At 40.3% G+C, this 24,583-nt stretch overlaps 1 protein-coding gene across 4 annotated transcripts in view; it reads right to left on the reverse strand.

The window, feature by feature from the left end:
- TLCD4 (TLC domain containing 4) overlaps window positions 1–22,075 on the reverse strand; it is a 38,215-nt gene extending 16,140 nt beyond the window's left edge. Inside the window, exons 1-4 of one of the 4 annotated variants that reach the window (XM_066192405.1) lie at window positions 10,011–10,154; window positions 6,579–6,704; window positions 4,871–5,036; window positions 314–403 (exon numbers count right to left, since the gene is read on the reverse strand). In XM_066192405.1, the coding sequence (XP_066048502.1) occupies window positions 314–403; window positions 4,871–5,025 (245 nt within the window). In that variant the 5' untranslated portion in view covers window positions 5,026–5,036; window positions 6,579–6,704; window positions 10,011–10,154. Of the gene's footprint in view, window positions 1–313; window positions 404–4,870; window positions 5,037–6,578; window positions 6,705–9,634; window positions 9,717–10,010; window positions 10,155–22,018 lie in introns of those variants that run through there. The other 3 variants (XM_066192409.1, XM_066192407.1, XM_066192408.1) reach the window with 3 other exon arrangements.
- Between the last annotated feature and the right edge of the window lie 2,508 nt (window positions 22,076–24,583).

Consider the following 24,583-nt stretch of genomic DNA (forward strand, 5'->3'; position numbering starts at 1 on the left):
GTAGCAGAGTTTCAGTCATATTGACTTATAGTTACAGTTTATTCTTTAGTAATTTAATATGCTATTTCAAATCAATTGCTTGTATTTTATCTATTCCACTTCACAGAGACACACTGAACTAAGATATTAATACTGACACAACAGCTATCAAATTTTCAAACAGTACAAGCATAAAAATGAATACATCACAAGTACATATTTTAATGGAAAATGAAACAATTATTCGGTACTTTGCACACTGCAGGATTATGTTTTTTCTTCTCAATTATGTTATTTTATTGTGTAACCACAACATGTATGTAACATGCCTTACCAGAGACGGTCAGCGTTAACGGCATCATCATATAATAAAATATATAGGCAAAACCCTCCAACCACCAAGGCATGGAATGTGGACACTGTCCTGAAAAAGAGATCACAGTCAGAAGGAGGTACTGCCATTCACAACTTCCCATAGTGTGCTTAAGGATGTTTCCAAAGGCATTCTCAACTGCATCCAGATACTTCTGTGGAAGACAATCATGTTCTCTATGCTACATCCAACCACTTACACAATGGCAGGTGGGAAAAAACAGTCAGTAAGAAGGAATCTATTAGATTGGAGTGAGACTGGCGATATTAGATACAAAGTAGAGTCTTAAAAGTAACAGAAATATAAATTTTCCTCCAAGTATCCCATACAATTAATCCTTACAAACAGTATGACATCAAGCTCTCTAACAAATGTTTTCTGTATTGTCCCTTTTTCTGGAAAATGTGTATGAAATTTCATACTCAGATTAGCCCAGGAGTCCTGCAAATGCAGGTTTCCCCTTTCAGGCACCAAATTAAAAGGCCCATAGTAAGTCTAGTTTGGGTTTGGAAGGTGGCATTAAATAAAAAATCCCAAGCTTCAGACAGAGTTTCTAGTGCATTTGAAGAAGATTCTGGTTTTCAAAGAGAAAACTTGTTTAACAGTAGGTTGTAGCTGAGTACCCAAGGTATAACAGCTACAGGTTTATATCAATTAACAGCTTTGTATCAGACAAGGGAAATATAAAATATATACATCACAGGGATCAAAGCTGCCTTGTCCCTGCCTGGGTACTGGACACCTTTTTTCCCCCAAAGACAACAGTCTCCAGTTTACAGGCTGCATGCACAGTGTAGATAAACTCTGCATGTTAAGAAGCATGCACTTACAGAGGAATATCTATTTACAGAACCCCCAGCAAGGTTTCTGCCAGCACAAGAGCCAGGACCACTCCTGCCCTTTCAGTCCACTTGTATTCTTGGAAGGTAGAACAATGCAATGGGCATAGGTCCAACATGTGTAACCTTCCTGCTCTAACCATGGGCTTAACACAGCTATAAACTGCACCTAACACTGTGCAGCTACTGTCTGCTCTCCTACTTTCCAAGTATAACTAGAAAGAAAAAACAATGATGTGAAAAAACATCCATAAGGAATCACAGATACAAAAGATGAGCACTAAGTTCAGTGCTGTGTGATTGGAAACACTTCACACCATATTCACAGCACCAGCAACATACACACAAATGAACAGATGTTTTTTATTCTTGTCTTTGTACATATTGAATTCATGTATTTGGAAGTCATTAATATTTTAGATGTCCTTAAGGCACTCTCAGGAGTCTAAGCTCTACCACGCAAGATTTGAAGAAAACATCTTACTTCCTGCAGAAGACTCTGCAAAGAAAGGGGTTATAATCCCTACTCCATTTCCAGAAGTTATATTATTATCTATTGGCAATAGAAGATTCTGTAACTTTTCATAAAAGAGACCATATTTATAATTTGTTTCAAGAGTGTCACTGTGCTATTTTCAGCAGCTTTTTCAATAGTGTTCCAGAAAATTAATGGAGATTAGTATAATATGAGTAGTAAAAAGCTAGATGAGAACAATTAATACTCATTACAGCACAGGCTGCACTTCCGCCCTCTCTTCTTTTAACAAAGAAAGAAAATTTAATTATCAGAATTTTAATAATAATTAATAGTTTAATTAAAAGATCTACTCTTGTAGCATAGGATTTAAAAAGATAGAAACTTTTCTTTCTTTTTAAAAACAAAGCACAGGATGCAATATACTAATGTCTCAGAAATACCTGGAATTTTTGAACTTGAGGAGAGGATAATGCTGCAAAAAGGAAAATTTGTCCTAAAATATAGCTCATTAGTTTACAGTTGTAATTTGTCTTTGAAGAGGCTGTTTATTAGAACCTTAGTGTTTAGAATACAAGCTATACACAAGTAGAGCACTTGAGAGGGGAAAAAGGAGCAGATTTCCTCCTTAACTCTGGACTTTGAAGCTTCTCCATAGAAGGTGGGACAGAAGGGAAATAGTATGACAGTCCATTTTAATAAGGAATCTAGGTCAAGCTATCAAGCTCTGTACATTTCCTTGAAATTTTTGTCAAAGCTTGCATCCTTTAACTCCTCATTAAGCTGCAAAAAGTTGCACTGCTAGGTTGCAGATTCGCTCCTTTATTATTGAAATTTTTTTTCACAACTACTTAGTAGCAATACAAGCATGTATTATAGGAGAGGTGACAGGAATATATGCACAACAACTTGAAGAATTATACTACATCCGTGACAAAATACAGTTTTTAACTCAATTTGAGTATCCACATACTTTAGATGCCAGAAGAAATTACTTTATTCGTTCATAATTCCTGGAAGGTCAGAATGAACAAACTGACAAGATGGAAAATATAGTCAAGAACTGCAGCTCAAATGCTTGATTACAAAGTCCTCTAAACTGTAACAATATATTTTCAATGCTACAGCTCATTTCAGGCAGATGCCCTCTTCCAGACCCAGCTCAGCTGATAAAAATGCATTACCATCCTCTGTGCCAGTTTCCTTAGCACTGCCAACAGAATCATTTGTGTTTGCACTCCCTACACCAGTTCAATATAGGACAAAATATACAACCATCTACTTTTAAATAATTTAAATGAAACCAACTTATTTTACTGGGACATAGTAACTGTCTCTACCTGCAGAGCTTTCTGCAGAATAAATACATACTCATCTGCATTCTCTGAACTTGCAAGATACTCCTTGAGGCCTCTCTTCATTTTGGTGAAATACTGGAGTGACAGGGCAGTTGGACAAAACACTGTGGTTAGCAGAGCTGAAGTAACAGAAGCACAGCTAGCCTTTCTTTCCCTTCATGCCCTTCTCAGTTATAAGATCCACAAGATGCTGATGAACCATGCTTTGTGTTTCATGCCTTCTAACTCCTGAACTGGATGAAGCCCAGGATCACAACCCATCTGCGTGCTAACATCTACATCCTGCTATCAACCCCAAGGAAAAAAAATGTGCAAAGAGGTAAAAAAGGACATAGTCTGGGGTACTGTTATCAAGTTGAGCAGTTAAATACCTTACTGCAAAGTAGCCCAGAGATTATGGAGCAGCTTATTTCCAGCACACTTGTGATGTGTAAAACAATTCCCGTTATTATGCAAAGCACTACACCAGCATAGCGCTACCAGGCATGGGATAAGTTCTCATAAAGCCTATTATGCAATTCAAAGGCCATTTGATGTGGCTTATAGACAATAGTTCAGCTTCACACGGGAACAGTTTAGTTTACTTTCCCTGTCTGCCTCTATTGTTAATTGTAACAGAGAGGTAAACCTAAGCTGCACTGATACTGTGAACTGGCATCCTACACAGTTGTTCTGGCAGATAGGTAATTATTCAAACGTGGAACTGAAATCAAGATGGTGCCCTTAAGAACACTGCAAGTGGACATTTGCCAAATGGAAGGGCAAGGGTATTTGAGTTGCTAATGCTGCCTAGAACTATGGAAACAACTTTAAAAGTATACACCTGATACTAAACAGCACTGAGGAGGAATAGAAATGCAACGAATGCATTTTGAATGCAGTGACAAACATACAGTACACATTTTTGAGCTCTAAATTTGGGAAACATCTGAAAAAATATTTTAAGGTTGTAATAGGCTACTCAAAGTTATACTGTACTAATTAATTTCAACTGGAGAACTCTGTGTACTATATATACCCTTTCAGAGTAGTATGTTGCAAATAAAACCTCACTGATCACCCCATTTTCAACTACTATCTTATACTTTATGGCTTAAAAGACTCACAGGTCAAACAAGTTTCTAGAAGTCCTGTAACTGAGGAGACAAGTGAACTGCAGGTGGATCCACCCCACTGATGGATGTACAGAAATATAAAGGGAGTGAGGAATGTTTTTGAACTAAGTTTCCACAACTCCTTCCTGTGTGTGTACCCTACATCTGCTATAGCTTCCCCCTCCTCCTCCTCCTGCAGTCTCCTTCCCCAACAACACACATATGAACCTGACTCTTCAATACCACACCAAAGCTTCAATAAATTCCTTAGAAAACCTTAACCAATATAAAACTGTTTGTAGTGTAGTAGCACCAAGAGAACAGAGAGCAAACTGCTTTGCTCCCAAAAGCATGACCAGAGATACACAGGGATTTAGAATAAATTGCAACTGTTACGATTTTCATACATATTTGGAAAGGAATTATTTCTCTCTTCTCTTAACTAGAAGCATCACAGAGCATCCCTTCAGCTTATTGCTTCTCACCAGTCACTGTTTTATTTTTCTACTGATCTTCACTTGGGCATCACTGTCTAACAAAGCATTTAATGTACAAGTGTTAGCAATGCTGTGTTTCCATGAATGGGCCTCAACATTTCACATGCATTACTCTTTCAGTGCCTAGAGCCAGCCCTGTGATCTCTACAAACATTTAACTAATAGGGTTTTCTCCAGTCTTACACATACACACACAGGTGTTTCAGGTGTCCATGATTTCAGGTAGGTCCTTAACTGCTGTTTTGAACACTCTACCTTGAATTCCATTCAATCTTCCTTTTTTGGCTGAGATTGTTAAAACCAGGTGTTATTCGTGTCGACACCCAAGAACTTAAAATGTGGAACAGGAGCTGAAATACAGTAAAACTGGCAACAGCAATGGCAATAGTCAGGTTGCTGAAGGAAGCCATTGTTCTTCAGCCTGTGAAGAGAAGCAGAAGGTAATTTCAGTCTATTCTCCATTTAACTATTTAAGCAAACATAGAAAGTGTTTTTGACAGCAAACTTATCAACAGAAATATTATTCACTAAAAGATTCTACCTGTTCAATGTTTCTACTTAAGCATTAACAGTATAAAAGTATGCTCAAATTTTTATATACACTAGTTACATTTTGGTTTTTTAAACATTTGCATATTATACGTTGTTGTGGCCTAAAACTGCATGTATTTTTATCTACACAGAAAAGGCAGTGAAGACCACTGACCAGGGCAACTGCCAGCTCTGAAGCCTCCACTCCTGTTCCAAGAACCTCCAAAGTTAAAACTTGTTTCATTATTGACAGATTGACTGCTGCCAACAAAACTTTAAAAGGCAACAATAAAATCAGATAAGCACAGAATAAAGGTTTTTGGGTCAGCCCAGAGAAGCAGTAGCCTGGCTGCAGCTCTGTTTGTACACTTTCCAGAGACAGCAGTTCCCAATTCACACTGTGCTCAGTCGAGAGCTCGTCCCTGTGACAGTCTGTGGGCTATCACATCCCAGCTCTCTTCCTTCACAAAACTCCAACCTTCGCACATTTTCACACACAGGGGAAAGCTTCCTATCATCAGAGCTGATTGGCTTTTTGGTTGCTGGATGTTCAGCTATTTTGTGAGGTCTAAATACCAGAACAATTCCAAACAGAAGTGTCAGTCTCTAAATGCTTCAGTCATTTTTCCTGAGTTGCCAGTATTTGCAACACAGAATGCTATTTTCCCAGAAGCCACAAACTTGTGACGTGCATCTCCAATTTGACAGTGAAATGGTTTACACTCCAAGACCGGCAGAAGTTACAAACTCAAAAAAATGTCAATTTATATTAAGTTGAACTGCAAAAGGGAAAAAAGCCAAATGGCTTCATTTCAAATATTTAAATAATTATTTTAATAACTGTAAAAAAATTGCTGTCACTTATTTTATTTTTACTTAAGAAAATATCTAAAAATAAAATTAAGACTTTTAGGACAGCATAATTTGACGTTCCTACAGCAACCTAATGGTCAGCGAAAGTGATACAATGATATAATACATTTATGTCCACCTTTATTTCACATGCATTACAGAATGAGTGAACATGCCTTTGATTTTTGAAATTGTATCTGCATTGCAGATGGTAAGAAACTTGAACATCAGGAGGAAAAAACAGAGGGGAAAAAGTCCACCATAATAACAAAACAATAGCTTTTAAAAAATTAAGTACAATATTCTCACTTCGGGGTGTAAATGGAGAGTATATTGAAACACAGAGACCAGAAAAAAATATACTTTCATCTTCAAAGATTTAGAAGCAGAAAGTTCAATGATCTCAATTTTTTTCCCCTCTACCTCTTTCTTTTCTATTTATTCTCCCAGAACTGAAGACAATAAAACTTCCTCTGACTAGTACCCACAGAGCTACACGTATAAAAAGAGAATGCAGGACAAATAAGGGCAGATTTGCTGAGTGAAACCTGCCTCTATCATGTAGATTTTAAGTGCTTACTTCAGACCAGCTTTAATTCTGTCTTAGGGACTCCACAATTCTTGGAACATATTTGATGTGCTCCTAGGGCCTATCTTCCTGCCCAGTTGAACCCAAAAGGAATCCAGCTTCCATGCTCTGGGACAGCTACGCAACACAAATCACAGGGGGCAATCAGAAGATTCAGTTCATAAACGCATTTTTTATCCAAACTAAAATTTTTATGTACACACACTGCAGTGCATTGCATCAAACTAATCGATTCCAGTTGTTCTCTGATGACTTGTTCTAGTGCAGCAGCATATAAGTTCTGCACACTTTTTAATGTTACTCTATCAAAACTTCCAATTTCAATTACAATCCTGAATATTCAGTATTATTGATTCTCCACATATTTCTCCATTTGCCTCTGCTGACCAAGAAGACACAAAATACAAACCAAACTTTATATTCTTTTCACATAGTGTAAAGAACCAGAGACAATGGGTGTTAGGCTCAATTTTCCAAAACTTTACCATTTGAAGGAATAAAACAATTTAATATCTACCAGTTTAAACCCACTGAGAAGCACTGTACTGTGTCCAGTTCCAGACTGTGACCCCAGGGGAAAAACTTTGTAATTGTATTATCTCATCTGTAGCAACCAAGTCTTCTCTTGGACCACATGAAGAAAAAAAAATCAGTTGGTTTAATTAATGCAGGAAGCCAAAATCCAGGTTAAATACAATTCTCTTCAGAAGAATAGCAAAACCACTGAGCATTAACCACACCTACTTAATCCTTTTGAGTAAAATACAGCAATTCTCATGATGCTACATTTTCTTCATTAGCAGCGACTACACTAGTACCTCTGAGTTTCAAAGACACTGACATAACCTCTTGGACAAGAGAAAATCATGTTTTGTTTTGTCTCCTTAGCATCAGAAGATTATATTAGGTAAGTAATGTTTCAGCTTTTGAGAGGTGTTCATTTTAGTACAGATTATGGAATTAAACAAACCTTGCAAACATCCCTTGAAAGAAATGCATTAGAAGACTAATCTTTCTCCTAAGGAGCCTGTGGAAGGAACACTTTTTTAAAAAAGGTATCAGCATGGAAAGTGCATGACCCGACTTTCAGCAAATGCAGAACCATGATGCCCATGAAGGAGAAAGGTACGATGGTTTTAGAGAAGAAGAGGGGCAGACAAAAAATTAATCGCTAAGCCTCTGTTGGTCTCACAGATGCCCAAGTTTTGCAAGCCTGATTTCATATATGCTTATCAAGTTGTTGTTTAAGTATAGTAACTACCAGCTCCAGAATAATTTTATGTTTATCTCAGCAGTTAATAGTGTCATATTCTAATTCAATTCAAGGACCAGGTGAAAATACAGCATTTTGTAGGTGTTCAGCTATAAACATTGTCTCATACCCATAGGTTGTTATTTTCTCCTATCTCTAGGTTGTTTTCAACTGTATCCTGTTTAACATGAAAATGTACTGGGGTTTACCAGGCTTTCTTTTCATTTGCAAGAAAAACGACTCATGTTGCTGAACCTAAACAGCTTGCTGCATTGTGCTTGGTGACTTAAAACAAGCACAATTAACTTCTGGTTACAATTTTCCTTAACAGAAGCCAAAGTTAGTAAACCAGGCAGCTTCAACTACACTGTGGGGTTTTTTTCCAAGTATCTTCTTATAGCTGCACAGCAAAGTCTGATCAAGATACAGAACTTCGTGGATTATGTATGAGCAGACACTTTATCACCCAAACTGCATAGTCATTGATTACTGTTCTGTCAGCTGATACGGAGTTTGAGCTAATGGGAGGCTGGATGGGGAGGAGGTTTAGTGTAACTACTTTGTAATGCAGGAAAAACAGTACTATATACAGGTTGGTCCTTCACCATTAGCATTTGCCTTGCTTACCCAAAATTACTGTCTTAACCATTCAGTTAGACAGTTACTGTCTAATTACATATGATCAGAACTTCACTCTTGGAGCTTTTCAATGGAATCTTTAGGTAAATAAATATTACCAAACACTTGAAACCAACATTTTTCAGCAAGATATTGTTTAAATGCCTAATGTTATTTCAAATCACCCTATTGACCCAATAATTTTGAAAAGGTTAATAACACACGTTTTTCCACCATACTCCATAAGAGCTAAAAATATGTTCGTTTTCATTTGCTATTAACATGCAGTGGTTTTCCTGCAACTTTGTTTCTACGTGAAATTGAGAATTAAAAACAATATCCATTTACCCCAATATGATAACATATGAACTCCTAATAGAAACAAGTTGGCACTTAATGAAAGAGGATAAAGGAGCAGAAAAGTTATCAAGTGTTATACCATCAAAAGCACTTAGCATTTACATTCTCCTCATCTTACTGTTTCCACATCAATTTTTCACATCATAAAAATAAGAAATGTAACAGTATAGCCACAGGACACGGTAAGAAGGTGCAGTAGAAGGTTTAAGGCCCACAGCCCTTACTTTCTTCCAAGCTGGATATCAAGATGAGTTGGATCAATTTCCAAACAAGATTACACCGTAAAGCTGCTACTGCTACCAGGACATCGCATGAAGTACCGTGCTCTCCTGATCCGCTTAAAACTGAAAGCCAAATCCAATAGCTGTAAAACTTGTCAAGACCATTCTGCAGAGAGCAACACTGGACTACTGACTGTTTCCACATTTTACAATAAGCTCAGTAATAAGACATCTGCAGTGCTGGAGCTTGGCTGTGCTCTTGGCTCTGAATGGTAGTTCCTATTCGTCTGAGATCTTACTTAGCTCAGTAAGCAGCGTTAAGAAAAAACACAACAAAATTCAAGCTACTCACGCTTAAGTCGCTCCCTTTTCTATTTAAGGCCATTCACACCCTAAACTCCACTCACAGCACGCTTCTTATAAAGCCAGGGTACTCAGGGTGAGGTGGCCGCTGCGATAGCATTTACCGAATTTCCTCAAACCCCGCGAGCAGTCTGGAGTCGCAAAGCCCCCAAGAGGGAGCCCGCCCAGACTCGGCGGGCGCGGAGGGCCCCCAGGCTGACCCCGAGGGACGCTGCCCCCGAGCCGGGCATTACCTCGCCGTCCCGGTGACCCGCGGCGCCTGCCGTTCGCACCGGCTCCGAGCGGGCGGGCGGGCAGCGGGCAGGAGCGCGCAGGAGAGCGCAGGAGAGCGCAGGAGAGCGCAGGCAGCGCGCACCCTCCGCGCTCGCTCCGGCCGCGGCCAGGCGCTGCCGCGGCGGCGGGAGGAGGCGGCCCCGCGCAGCCCTGCGCTGTCAGCGCGCCGCCGCCTGCGGCTTGCGGCCCTCGGCCCCCGGGGGCCGCCCCGCGCCGAGGGAGGGAAGGGGCCGCTCCCCGCAGCCCCGCGGGGCGGGGGAAAGGGGCTGCACCGCCCCCGCCCCGCCAGCCCCGGCCTCTCGGCGTCCCACCGCCTTCCCTCCCCGCCCGCCGCACCTGGGAGCGGGGCTACGGGGGCTGCGGTGCCGCCGCCGCCTCCTCCTCCTCCATGCCTTTCCCCGCGGCGTCGGGGACGGGACAGCCCTTCCCGGGCGCAGGATGCTCCGGCGGGGATCGGGTTACGGCAACCGTAGCCTTAAAGGGGCCGAGCCACCGCCGCCACCTGCCGCCGGGCTCCGCTCGCCGCCTCAGAGGGGCCGCGGCTTCCCCGGACCCTCCCTCCCGCCCGCCCCGCGCTGGAGGCCGCCGCCCCCTCTCCGCGGCCGCCCCCGCGAAGGGCCGCGCAGAGCGGGGCTCGACAGCCCACGGGAATGGCCCGGGACCGTCCCGCAGCCCCTCAGCGCGGCCCGAGCGCGGCCGCGGTGACAGCGCACGGCCGGGACCGCCCGCGCGGGCGGCGGGCCCCGCCGGCCACCCCTGCGGCCGCCGCCGCCCCTGCGAGCTGCCGCCGTGGGCGCACGGGGCTCTGAGCGCTGCTGAATGTACGTGGTGTTTGTGCTGGGGCAGGATAAAGGCCAGTCAGGCATAGCACCTCACCTTCCAACAACGGTTTAGTTACCGGCTTTCACCAACACAGCCCGGTTGTCTAAAATATGTCACGGGAAAAATGCTGATGTGACTGTTCGTGCGCTAATGTACGCGCTCCTTGGGAGCACTATACAGCACAGAGTCATGGGGAACACACCCATCACAGAGAGAACAGGTATTGCCAATACGTGCTATTTACTAAATTCAGTGCTGTGATTTATGTCAAATTATTTTTTATTTAATATTTTTGAACTGTTGTGTTGAAAAACACAAGCAAACTTATGCTGACAAAATTAAATATGATAGATAGACATAGTCTTTCACCAACTAGAAAATGTAATGGTCATGACTGTTCCTCTTGGCATTCTTCTGTTATCATCCACATCCTAAACCACCCCAACTTTACATTTCCATTAATGAGTTCTGATCAATAAATTAAAAATTCTCCTCTAACAAAATAATGATGAAGGTATTAATATATATCTCGCCCTATAGTTTAAGCTGCAGCTGACAAGTCATCTACCCCACTATGTACACTGATCTATCTCTCTTGCAAAAGATCTCCCACAGCAGGAATGCTCTGGATTAAGCCTGAACAGAAACTGATGTTGGCTTGCCTTAATGTGCCAACCTGCAAAATGCAGAAACCCAGGTGCTGATTAATGAGGCACTGAGCCGTTCCTGCTGCAGAAGTGGGAACCTGTGGGAGGTGGGCAGGGCACACCGCCAGCATCTCTAACTGTTTCCAGCCAGCTTGGCGTAATCCATTGCTGCGCATGAACCAAACTCCAGGTGTTTGTGTAAACATCGGAACTACTGAAGTTGGATTTCCTGTGGACTTGTGTCTTATGACCAACCAGCTTTTGAATTGATTTTTGTTAACAAAATTTTACAAGATGTCCTGACAAGAGAAGGGGATCTCGTTCCTGCTTCCAATCTCCTTCCATTTCAAAAACAGATAGACAAATAAAGACAGCAATAGCATACCAACACAATATCAACACAATCACTCAATTTCTTAGTGAAATTAAGTTTAAAACCTCATGTTTTACTATTAAGTTTAAAACCTCATGTTTTACTCTGAAGTCATATCATTCCTGATAAAAATGAATATTTCAGCCTATTTTCTACTACATCTGCAATTTTCAGTGAATCAGAACAGCCACTAAATCCTAAGAACTCCATGGTAGGATCATTAACCACTTTCATGATGACATAAACCATAAAAATTTCAAGAGATTTTTTTTCTTCATTAACTCACCTTCCAAAGAACAGCCCTCACTTTTTGCTTAATACAGTATCAGTGACTTTGAAATTTCTTTACACATACTCCTTGCTCTTTTTAGTTGTAACAGCTGTGACACCAGTAATCCATATGGACAAGCAGTGGACTTCTGGGGTGACAGAGGACCTGCAGTGGCAGTAAAGGCATGAATGGTTGTCCTCAGGCCTGCAGGCACTGGAAAGGATTCTTTCCTCTCATGGTTAAGAAGAAAAGGCCAAAGGCTCTGAACAACAAGCTCTGGCAGATTTAGCTGCTGTGCTTGAAGATGTGATTTCTCTCAGCTGCCTGAGGTCATGATCATTCTAGGAGAGTACAACAATAAAAGTAGGTATTCTTGTAACATGCCAGCCTGTGACCTGGAGTCTCCACTGTAAGAGTGTGGTAATACTTAAGAGCAGAGCAAAATAGACACTACGGAGTGGTAATGTCTTAAACTGAACTGGTAACTCTGCCGCAGACCACTTATCAGGGCTCTTAACCTCAAAACAACCCATCACTATTATGCACTTACAGGTTAGGAAGCATCTAGAAGGCAAACCAGACTCTCCCCAAGCCTCTGTATCAGGCCTGTGTAGCACACAGCCTACCAAAGAATTCCTTTGGCCCAGTGTGCTGCGTGGGTGAAAGAAACGAGTTTGTCCTGCCTTGCTGCTCTCTCCTTGGCCTGAGATCAGCACGTTGTTGAGCACGCAGCAGATCATGACCAGAGGCAATGGCCTCGTTCAACAGCCCCATAACACGCGCTGGGTTGAGAGCTGCTGACTGTAAAGCTGAGAATGGTGATGCACTGAGGATTCCAGAATGACAACTGCTCTCCACATAAGCATACAGCAGGGTACTTTTCACACTTTCGACAAAAAATATTGCAAATAAAAAGAACTTGCTATGGGGAAGCATGAAGGCATTGCCATAGAAGGGAGACCTGTAGACATGATTAGATATGGCTACCATATCAGGTTGCCTTAGATTGGTTGTCTGTCCTCTTTTCCAACCAGAATTGTTTTCCAGAGAGATTTTGAGCACTATGTTTGTCTAGGATTCTTGGGATCTAATAATCTCATTGTTATTGCATACATGCAGCAGTCTCAACCTTGGATGTCCCATGTCCAGCAATCCCAGAGACATCAGAGCAAACACCATAGGTTCATATTCTATAGGCAGTGTAATGCCAACAAAACTAAGGAAGTGCTCTAGCCCTCCTAAAAAGTGTTACATGAACAGACCACACAATTACTTTGAGCATTTCCAGCAAGTCCTAAAAGTATAAGGCTTACTGTACCTGTCTGATGCAACTAGAGCACCTTTTTCTGCACCAGAAATAGAGTAGCCAAAGGGTGGGATAAAGAGCCACATCACAGCCAACTGGCTGCTGTACAGTGACCAATCTGCCTTTCACAACTAATACACCTCTTCCTCCCCCCCCTTGTGATGTCCAGCCACCACCTTCCAGCTGCTGCAAACCAAAGTTGCCCCTGCTAAACCTCAACTGCCAAGAATTTTCCTCGGTAACAGCTGCAACTTCTGAAGTCAAGCTTCAGAACAGAATGGAAGTACCAGCAATGGGCTTGCTAAGGTGAGCAGAACAGAGATTTAGCAACACAAGGCAAAAAATCCCAGTATATTCCATGTCAACACATATGTATAGCAAAGGTAGGGAGGTATCACAGTAGCATTTGCGAGTAGCAGCATAATTCTGTTGGCTTCTGCTGAATCATCCTATTTGTACTATGTAAGAGAAAAGTAGGGCTGTGCTTTTCATCTATCCTTTAATTACAATAAAACTTCTTGACTGATGATTTTCAACTTCATGTCAATTAGACCCATTAATTCCATAAATGAAGAGCAAATTTGGATAAAATGGATGGGATTTGTTACAACAGGATAGTAATTGGAAGGCAGCCCAAGAGAAGAAAGTAAAAAAGTCTGTAGTAATCTATCCTCAGCTGAGCTGTACACACCTGTTCTGTACCCTTCTCCTTCTGGAATTGCTTTCAGAGTGGCACTTCAGGTATGGTAAAAATTTGTTGCCAGATGACTGCTCCCACTAAAATCTGCAAGAGGGATGTGACCATGAAAGAAAAATACACAGTAACCTTTCCAAAGTATGCCTGTAATTTCAGAATCGTGCTTTCCCAGAGCTGAGCCTCCTTTTGCCAAGAATGAAGCCCTTATCATGGTTGCTGTACTGAAAAGTGAGACATAGGTGAGAAAGCAAAATACTTCTAGAGCATTTGAAGATTATTTCAATTGTGGTTTTAAATTTACACAGGATGTAACTAACCTCTGTCTGAATTTACCCACTATGGTAAGAGTAGATCTTAATGAATGTTTAAAACCTGAGCAGTTTATGAAAGAAATTATATAACATGCTGTTGTAGAAGGAGTTGATTGAATTCAGTGACCTAAAAAATGCTTACATTTATTCCTGTCTTAGGAATTTCCTAGGTCTACCTGTCAGCAGTATGATATATTCCCAGAAAATCAATTATACACGTAAGCAAAAATATCATGGAGATTAAAGAATATATGAAAGAGCAAGCACAACTCTTCTTTCACAACACTGTGAATCAAGAGTAACTTCACTGAAGCCAATGAGTTACAGTGGTGTGAGTGAGAAAAGAACCAGCTCCATTGTCTGAAAATTACTCGGGCCACCCATGGAGTCCAATCACGGGAACTGCAGGCAGCTAATATTGCAGCATTTAATTCAAGACTGAAAAGAGGAGACTGAAAATAAAGGATTTGAATTTGGTTTTGGTCAAAAAAAACCCTGAAAAATAAGAAGAAAATGGTGAATGGAAAAGGAAAAAAAATATTCAATTTCTAAAAAATCCTCCCTCTCCAAAAATAATTTGCATAGACCAGAGAACAAATCTGTATGCTTTGGGGGTTTTTTTAACACCCTGCAGGTACCTAGTTAACAGTGGCTGAGCTGTATGCTTCCCTGAAGGGAAAGTGTTATCTTGGCTTTCCAAAGAGCAGACACATAGAGCAGACACATTTTGTGAGTTGATGCATACTGTGCTACACCTACTCAGATGAGTGCTGCAGAACCAGTGTCACACCTTTCCAGCACAGGTCACTGTAATATATCCAACCACATCTTTAGGTAGTAATGTACCTTCACTTTCCCTGCTTTGGTTTACTCCCTCTAAACACACACTCCATTTTTCATCTGAGGTCAGTGAGTTTGACTTTTCCAGCACCTGTCACCTCCCACTTGAGAGAGCATTTCTGCCAGTAGTATTTACTGTCCATAAGAGAACAAAGGCTTGTTTCTGTAAAGCTGTCTGTTCACGAATCTCTTTCTGTCTCTTCTTCAGTTTTCTTCCAGTTTTTCTGTCTTCTCCATTTATGTCTCTCATCACAGGCTGTCTCTTTCATCTGTTTACACCTCACCTGCAGCATTACCCTCTCCATTGGTATTATTGTCCTGATTATAATTATCCAGAAGCTACTGAGGACATGTAAAACAGCACATTGTGAGCTTACCATGCTGCACTAGAAACCCCTACACTGATGCACCACGTCAGCATTATGACAAGACATCAAACCACATTAAGACAGATGTGCTGAGTATTATCCACAGAATTCACAGGAATGCCATCTCTTTTTCTTTTCCAGGTCATTCTGTCTCCTCTGTTTCCCCCTCTTCTGCTTTGTATTCTATTTTACTATCACCTTTTCCTTTTCTGTCACTTTATATTCTTCCTCCCCACCGTTATCCTCCCTTGGCTTCCTTCACTGTCTACCTCCCATTCCTCCATGCATTTTCTTCCCTCTGATGTGCCTGCACAAAGGAGTATAACGGAGGCAGTACTGCAGCTTTGTTAAATGTGTCCTTGGCTCTTGAGTAAACAAAGCTGTAACTGGGTGCATCTTTGGGATCTGCAAACCAGAAAGGTCTAGAGAAAGCATTTCATTCCCAAAGGCTTAAGCCAGAGAGCAGAGAGATTTAGAAAATTTCTTGGTTCCCTAATCTCTGATATGAAGCACACCACAAACAGCAGGAAGAATCTTGAAATAATACCAGATTCTTTTTTTCACATGCACATATTTCCTTTTGCTTTGTGAGTCGAGGCTCTTAGCAACAAGAGCACTGTAGAGCAGGGTAGTGACTAGAATGTGATGATGTCAGAACAGCAGAAAATGGAAGATGTACTTTGTAATGGCATACAGTTGGAAAGAATAAAATTGGTGCCAAGCAGTGCTAAAACCAAATAAAATGTTTCCCAATAATTCAACACACAGCGGGTCAGAAAGCAGTCTGGGATTCAACGTTCTGACTGGTAGTTAAAATCAGTATAATTCAAGTGCAGAGCAAAACAGTGCTTGTTGATACAAGGTATTTTGTTTTATGTGATAGCATCAGACTTTCAGGTAAAAAGAAAGAGCATGTGCTTTGGATGACATTACTCATCTGTATGCTAAAGATAGCGTCTAAGCCTCGCTTAGCTCAGTCTAAACTTTGGCACACACCACAGCAGCTGCACAGCGTGTCACTGTGCCTCTTTCAGCACACACCACAGCCTGGAAAGAATGGTTTGGAAGGATATTTTAATGGCAGATGTGTTACTGAACAGGTCAAGTAGCTTCTTCAGACAATATAATTCCCTCTGAATGCTTTGTCAATTTTTTCAGATTTTTTAAAAAACTTTCTATCACGTTTAGTGATTTTTTTGATCCTTTGTTGATCTGTGAAAGCCTTGAGGGAACAAGGAAGGAGAATTGCTTGATGACACAAGGAAACAATAAAACCTCGGCCATACTCACTTTATGTATATCCAAATGCTGCTGAAATCTATTTTAAGAAACGGAATAAGAAAACAAGAAATTGTTTTCCACATAGTTCTCAAAAGAGTAGTCAATAGTATTTGTAATAATTATATATTTTTCAGAGAACATGACTTTAAAAGTGATATTTCCTAAATACTAAAACTTTTTCATTTCATATTTAGGGATAGATATTAAAGTAGTGTCATACATTATTTCAAAAGTAAATATAATTTATGTCTTAATTTTTTCAGTTTAGGAGGTGCAAAATGTATTATTCATGTTTCCTTTATTACGAATAATGAATTCTAGCAAAGCCCCTGCTTTTAGCACTGCCATTTGTTAATATTGTGCTTATTTTCCAATTTTGCATTGCCACAATTATAGATTCTTATCTAGGGTTTAATTTTTGTCTGCATTGATGTCAGGAGCTCTAGTGATTCCCCTCCCAAGGCCTTGTTCTGTATATTAATTCATTCAGACATACTTCTGTTCCTTTGTACAATTCTAGTCATAGGAAGGATATCATGCTCTATACTGTTCTTTCAAATCTAAGATTTAAGACAGCAGCCCTGGTAAAAACATACAAAAAGACAAGGAACTACATTAAATACAGCAGTGCCAAAGTACAGAAAGAAAGCTTGCCTTTCAAGTCAAGTGAGGAATTTTGTTTAGGCTTCAATTTCCAATGACACTATTCTACACCATACTTTACTGATTAGACAAATACTAGAAAAAATATTGACTATAAAACCCAAGAATACTGAAAAAATAAAGAAAATACAAAATTAATTCTAATTCTATATGTAAGATTTAGATAGATAGATATTAAAAAATGCTAAGGTGGAAGAGTTTCACCATGAAAATATATCAGGCAAACATTGTAAGTTGATTTGAAAAGTCACTTTGTCAATTGCACCAAATATATCATCTAACTGAATAAATTGTAGAAAAATTACATTGTGATATACACACAAATTAGAACATCTTGGTTGTGTTTTTTTTTCAGTGTTGCCTATTTCCTTTTATTTTGTTGTAAACATACACATCTTTCTTTAATAACTCCACTGAGACTGCTTGAAGAGCCATCATTTCAGCACCTGTTAATCTGAATTGCTGAATAAGGGACATTACACATCTGGAGTGCCTCTGGCAATGTCCTCTTTTTCTGTTTGAAAATTATGCTCCAGTGGAAACTCACCACTGAAAGTGGAAACTTTACAATTAAAGGTATGTTTGACCACTGTAGCTGCACACACACAGACCAAAACATTCCAGTCCAATGCCACGTTCTGCAGTGCCAAGTCAGTTCTGGCCACACTGTACTCCACATGTGTGCACTCTTCAGTTTCACTTGGAACAAACCTGTTTTTCCTTTTGGGTGTACAGTACTCCTTAAAGGTGATTGCAGTTACAAACAATTCATCAATTAAATAAGAGTAATGATAATAATGATGATAATAATAATAATAATCATCATCATCAAGACTTATACAAGCTCTTGGCTTGACTATTAGCTACTTAACCATTGCTTGTATTTACAATTGTAGCAGTCCTCAAACACAAAGGTACAGTCAAAAAGACCACATATTTTTTCTTCAAAGTATTCTAAAATGAGTATGAAATCACATGTAAAGTTTCTTTTTGGAAATTATTTCTATTATTTATTTGTTTTAGTCAGTGTTAGTAAATTGGAACTTGACATAAAACTTGTGTTTCCACATGTGTAAAGTTTTTTCTTTTCAGTAATATATTAATCACAAGTCAGCTAAATAATTAATACCTTAACTCTAAGCAATTGTCTCATTATCACTGTTTAATTCACAGGCACTGGAGTCGACCAACTAACTCTTTTGACACCTTAACAACGCATTAAATTCACAGTAACTAATGCAAATGGTTTATAATTTCCTAACATTCATTAAAACTGTAATAAAGGCAAGAACATTCTTTTCTTGTACTGTCAAACAGAGAGAGAACAGTGTTACACATCACCTGTGTTTGATGAAAAAAATGTGAGGGGTATCTGGTTTTAAATCTTATGTTATCACATAATTAAAGACAAAGTACAGTGCAGAGGGCAAATTATATCGGCAATAGTTAGGCTTTAAACTGTGTCAGCTTTTTCTTAACAGGGTTTGATGTACTTGACATCTTACATATTTTAACTAAACAGAAAGAAAGAATAATTTCATAGTTTGAAATTGTAATCTTTTGTCTTAATTGCAAGAATTATACACAAACATACAGAAATTAAAGCACTGACATACCTTTGGCAGCCCTTGGAAACTCTGCAAAGAATTCAATTTATCTCCACTGAGAGCTAGTGGAATCATTACATTCAATTGACTTAAATAGTACTTGATCAAATCCCCAAATCCACAGTCATACCTGGCAACATCCCCAAAACAATAGTCAATAAATGACATGTCTTTAAACACAATTGCATGAAGAAAAGATGGAACAAAAACGGGAGGAAAAGAAAATGAAAGACAGTGTAGAGCAAAACCAGAAAACATCTTCCCTTCTCTTTTACTATGACCAGTTAGTTCCAGCTCCAGCATGGCATTAATTCCTAGACTTTTAGAAATCTATACAGCTCAGAAAGCTGTCCTCACTTTCAGCTGAGTAGCGTTTCCTTACAGAGGAGCGTGTCAGTTCTGCAGCATTTTGAATGCTCATAAGGAGAGGAGGGAGAGAACGCAGAATGAGACACCCTTTCCTCAAGCCTACGAATGCTGAGGGCTGAGCACTCAAACCCAGAGTTGTGACAGCAGCAGCCCCATGGCTGCCTGGGTTTCAGTCTGAGAGAAAAAACTGAGCACCCAAAACAAGCTGATAGCCTGGTCTCATCTATCAGCCTGCACAAGCAGTGGTTGAGTTTTCTGACAGCAGGAACACAGGAAAGGCTAAACCAATGTGCATTTCTCCTCATCCTCCTCACAGATGCTTGGGAAAACAAGGAAGCTTGGGAAAACCCCAGTCAAAAAACAGCAGTGAATAGGTAGAGAATCCTAAATCCTAACCCCCAAGTACCCTGCAAGTTTCATTTAACAATAGAGATCAGAAAACAGATTTCCAGGAGATTAAGAATAGACTTCAAATCTATTTTTAGGCGTGTTTTAAAAAAAGGCCTTATTTTTACAGGCCAAGGGGCCTGAGGCACCCAAGTGACCTCCAGGCCACTCAGTACTTTAAAGAAGTGAAACAGCAGTCTCTTTCTCCTGGCCTTTTGAGTAGATAGAAGAGCATTATTTTACATTATATTACAGGGACTGCTCCCTGCACACGCTACCCAGTAATTACAAGTTGCATTATGTAATTTCAGTGCTGTCTACTACAAAAGTTTCTGCTCCATAAAAGCACAGTCAGAATGCACCCAAATGGTTACAACACCTTGTGTCATCAAAGCCACACATACCAGCCCTCCAGACATGCTCTCAGATGCAGCAGGTTAAAGAAACATTGGCTGGCAGTGTGGCTCATGCCTGTTAGAGAAAAACATTCTCGTTACAAATTGCTTCTTGATTCTAAATTCGTACATGGTATTTAGACCCAAACAAATTTCTAAAAACAACCTCCTCTCCCACTTCCAAAGACTATTTTCAGAAAACTTGACATTGCCAACAAGAGGGAAATGTTTAAATAGTAGGAGTGAAGGATACCTTATTTATTGAGCTGTTGTAAACTCACAACCACTTTGCTGTCTATCACTGAAAATTAAAGTGAAAAGAAAAGCAAATGTGAATGGGAAAAAATTAAAATTTTAAAAAGTTTTTAATATGGAATAAGTCTCATTATTTGGGGAATTTGGTTCCACTTTTTTGGTACTTAGCACACGCATTGTTTAAGTGTTTGCAAGTGCTGTATTTTTATATCTAAACAAAAGAGACTCAAATATATATGAGAAGTGCCCTTATACCAGGAAGCACAGCACTAACTGTAAAGTTAACATAAATATTACAGCTGTTATTGATTGCAAATACAAATCAGGACTTCTATGATTACATTCCTTTAATTCTAATGACTCATAAGAAAGTGAAACTGCTCTTGGCCCAAAGCAATTGAAAGTAGCAGCTATCTAAAGGGACAAATTTTCCACAGACTGGCTCTGATAACATCCTAATTCTGCCTTCAAGTGAGAGCAGCCAGTAGCTTGTCTCCAGTTGATCCCAAAAGGTCTACTCCACTGCTTAATTTAAAAATACCTTTCTTTCCCAACCACAGAACTTGTTACAACATTCAGGATGTTACTGCTCTTCTAGAGTCTTCCAGATGCAGTTTGCATTTCTAATTTTAAAGAAGAACCATGAGAAATCCAGTTAGAAGCCTTCAGGTTTTGTCCAGTGGAAGAGCATACCACTTCTCACAGTGTTTCTAAAAACATCATAAGCACATATAAAGAAATAATTGCTTCCTGGAAAAAAAAATCAAGTTTACTTATGTAACGTATCTGTTCTTACAAATTACTTCTATGAAAATATCATGCAGAAACTAAGAATAATATTTAAATACATTTAAATAAATTACAACCTGAGGTTCAACATGATAAATGGTTCCACATTACAATTTTTTCCAGTAGCAAAGCCCAAGTGATTCCTGTCCTTTTTTTTCACCCAACTGCTTCTACCATTTTGCTAGTTTACTCATCAGTAGTGCTAAGGCAACTGTTTGTGAAGCTGCACTCTAAGCCAAAACAAGAAAAAATGATCTCATTTTAGAAAACAACAGTACACTCACTCTTGTTCATAGGTGTAATTTTAGAACCTGTAACTAAAAGGAAAAGAAAACCCCAAATATCACAAGTATTCCAAGTGCCAGTTAAGAAATCATGAATATAAGGTGCATTTCAGTTCAATGGAAAGAATCTTGTTTAACACTTAAGAGTTAAATCACTTACAGGTGGAAACTCAGAAAGGGAATTACTGTCAGATAGCCAAAGCTGTCTGCATTTCATTTCAGGGAAAAAAAAGTAGTTTTATTTATATTCCAATTACAGCCTTTCCTGTTGGAGACAAAAGAACCTGAAATACAAAGAGCAAGCTTTGCTCAGTTCCTTTTAGTACCCAGCAGTGTAACTTTCAAAGGAAACATGCACCCCAGGTACCAAGAGGCTTCCACAGAGAATATTCACATACAAAAAGGGGAGCAGCACGTCCTTCTTTGGAACATTGTCTCACAAGTGGTACATGGAAAGAATACTGTACCTGTTTTTTCCTATTCAAGGGTTTCAGAGTTGGACAACAGTGACCAATTATTTAGAAAAAGTGTGGTTCGTTTCTCCTTTAGTGAAGAAGTTCAAAGCTAACTTCCTGCATCAGTAGCAGAGGTGTCAGAGGCAGCCTCTGCACCTGCACCACTTTCTGTCAAATGACTTTTCAGACCAAGTGCACCACCCCCAAAAATACAGGTCACTCACTCGAAGACTGGAGAGCAGTATCCAGCACTGATCACTGCCTTCCTTATGGAAATCCTGTATTTCACCTGCTTCACATTACTTAACTAACACAGCCGTGTTGTGCTAAACTTCGCTTTTCATAGTAACTTTCACATGCACAGGTGATGCTGAGGAAAAGATTTCTCAAGGCACTTCCCAGATTGGAATCATGGCCAAGCATTCAGCACACACCTGGAGGAGTAGACAGCAACCTGCTTTCTTCAGGACTGTTACAGTTGTTGCAATGAAGTCTCCCAGGTTCAGAACATGGTATCAAGGGAGGAGGGAATTGCCATGATGAAAGAACACAAACACACCTATGTCCTACTGAGAAGAGGCATAACTAGCACTGTTACACTGCAAAAGGGATCTTTATGAGCTGTGCTCAGTTTTCACAAAGGAAAAAAAATCCACAAAACTTTATTGCAAATAGGTATCAGACTGTTGCCTCAGTCTTTTAGTTGTTTTAACCAGTCTTACCAAATTCTCAATCCTCCCTTAAGCCTTGCAATCTTCTGGGGATACTCCTTGAAAACTATATCCCTTACTCTTGCAAATTTAACAATGAGTTAGCAGACTTCAAGCACTAGCTGTAGGAGTTTATGGGTCAAACTCACTGATTAGCTTTTTAGACTTCTTGAAAGTCAAAACCTTTGCTTTGCACCCAAGAAACTGTCTACTCCAATGAACAGGTCTGCATCCCTCTTATTTTTAAATGCCTTCCAACTTCCCTGGTTTTAGGTCAGTTTCTCATGAATTTCACCAAATACCTTTACAGAAGAATTCTGTATTAGAAGGGGAAGTATGTACATACAGAATAAATAACATGAAAAGGAGAAAGGAAGTTGAAGCTTTTTATATCAATCTCCACTGCTGAGTTTCCAGGACTGTTTCTTGGAATAAAACGCCTAAGAAAAAGAAGTTCTTTAACATTAATGGTAGGAAAAAATAAGAGCAAAGGAAAGATCTTGAGAAGTCTTGAAAAAAACCCACCTTAAATAAAACAATTGCTAGCTACACCTGCTGTGGCAGCCTGGATAAATCCTACATCAATGACATTCATTTTCATTGAAGAGACTACAAGCAGGGAAAAGATGACCATAGACAAAATTAGTATTTAAATTGTCTACAGACCTTACTGTCTTGTTTTAACCTAGTAGTTCATATCCTGAAAAGGTACTGTGGTACTTTCTTCTGTCATTGATGTGCACATCTATTGTCCCTACTTACTAGTTTTATGTAGCTAATTAAGTGGAAATCAAAATTAATTTTGGAAATGTATGCATCATCAACAGAACTTTAATTAAAACCTTGTTGCTTCCAAATGTCCATAATGACTAGGCAATGAGATACTTTTTGTGAGGTTACTCATTTGGGTGTAAGACAAGCTTACCATGGTAATACTGTTTTTAATACTCTGCTTAAAGCAACTGCAAAATTATATGTTACATTCATGAAAAGAAAAAAAAAATCTGTAGAGCTGTGAAGCATGAATCAGAAAGATTCACTTCAGATCCTAAGATGGCAAAGGATTGCTGGAGCTTCTATCTTTTACTTGTATGACATGCAGTAACCACTGGAATCCACAACTGGCAAATCTTTGTTAAAAATGAGAATGAAACATTAAGGTTCCAAGGCTGGTAAGGACACAAAAAGTCCCATTTGTTCAGGAGTAAGAGGAAAAAATACAGCCAGAGAAACCATGGCAGGCGGATGCAGAATTGCAATGTGTTTGAACTATTGTGTTTGTGCACTTGAAGTACAAGTGCACAGCTGTCACGTTTCATGTTTGACAACTCACCCCATAAAGCAATAGCGTCTCCACAAAGCTCCATAGGTCATTGCTCCTGATTCACTGTCCAAGAGGAGGGCCTTGCTCCCTGGCAGATAATTTAAGGACACTGACGAACAAACTCTTTCCTAATCATAAAATGCAGTATTTTACTCTTTCTAGCAAACACATGTCACATCTGAGATTAGCCCAGTGGCTGAATCATCGCTATCTCCCAACAAAGGCCGGATGCTGACAGAGGCAGAAAGAGTGCTGATCTGCTGCTCCATGCTTCTTACTGAAATAAAAGCTTAAGTATTCCCACGAATGAAAACAAGAACCACGACAGGCAGTGAAACGTTAACATCCTTTATTTTATGCATTATCGCAGGCTGTGTAACATTACAGCCGCATCTAAGCAGACATACCTGATGAGTATCATGTGTATAGAAGAATCATGCTCCCGCAGGGATCCGTGCCCGTCACGGAGCCCCACGGCTGCAGCCTGTGCCAAAGCAGGCGGGCCTCTCCCGGCTCCTGCAGCCGTGCAGGGCGGCCAGCCTCGGCCTGCGGGCCCTGACAGCGCCGGCTCGCATTCACCCCTGCCTACGGCGGTATTTCGCAGCTCCGGGACGCCGGCTGGGGGGCAGCGGGTGCTCGGAGGCGCGGGCAGCACAGGGCGGGCACACGGGCAGCACAGGGCGGGCACACGGGCAGCACAGGGCGGGCACACGGAGAGCCCCTCACGCCGCATGGCCGCGCCCCGGGCCCGCCGA

The sequence above is a fragment of the Chamaea fasciata genome, unplaced genomic scaffold (assembly GCF_029207755.1).
Source record: "Chamaea fasciata isolate MVZ Bird 193981 ecotype frontalis unplaced genomic scaffold, bChaFas1.0.hap1 SCAF_10, whole genome shotgun sequence".
Classification (NCBI taxonomy): Eukaryota; Metazoa; Chordata; class Aves; order Passeriformes; family Sylviidae; genus Chamaea; species Chamaea fasciata.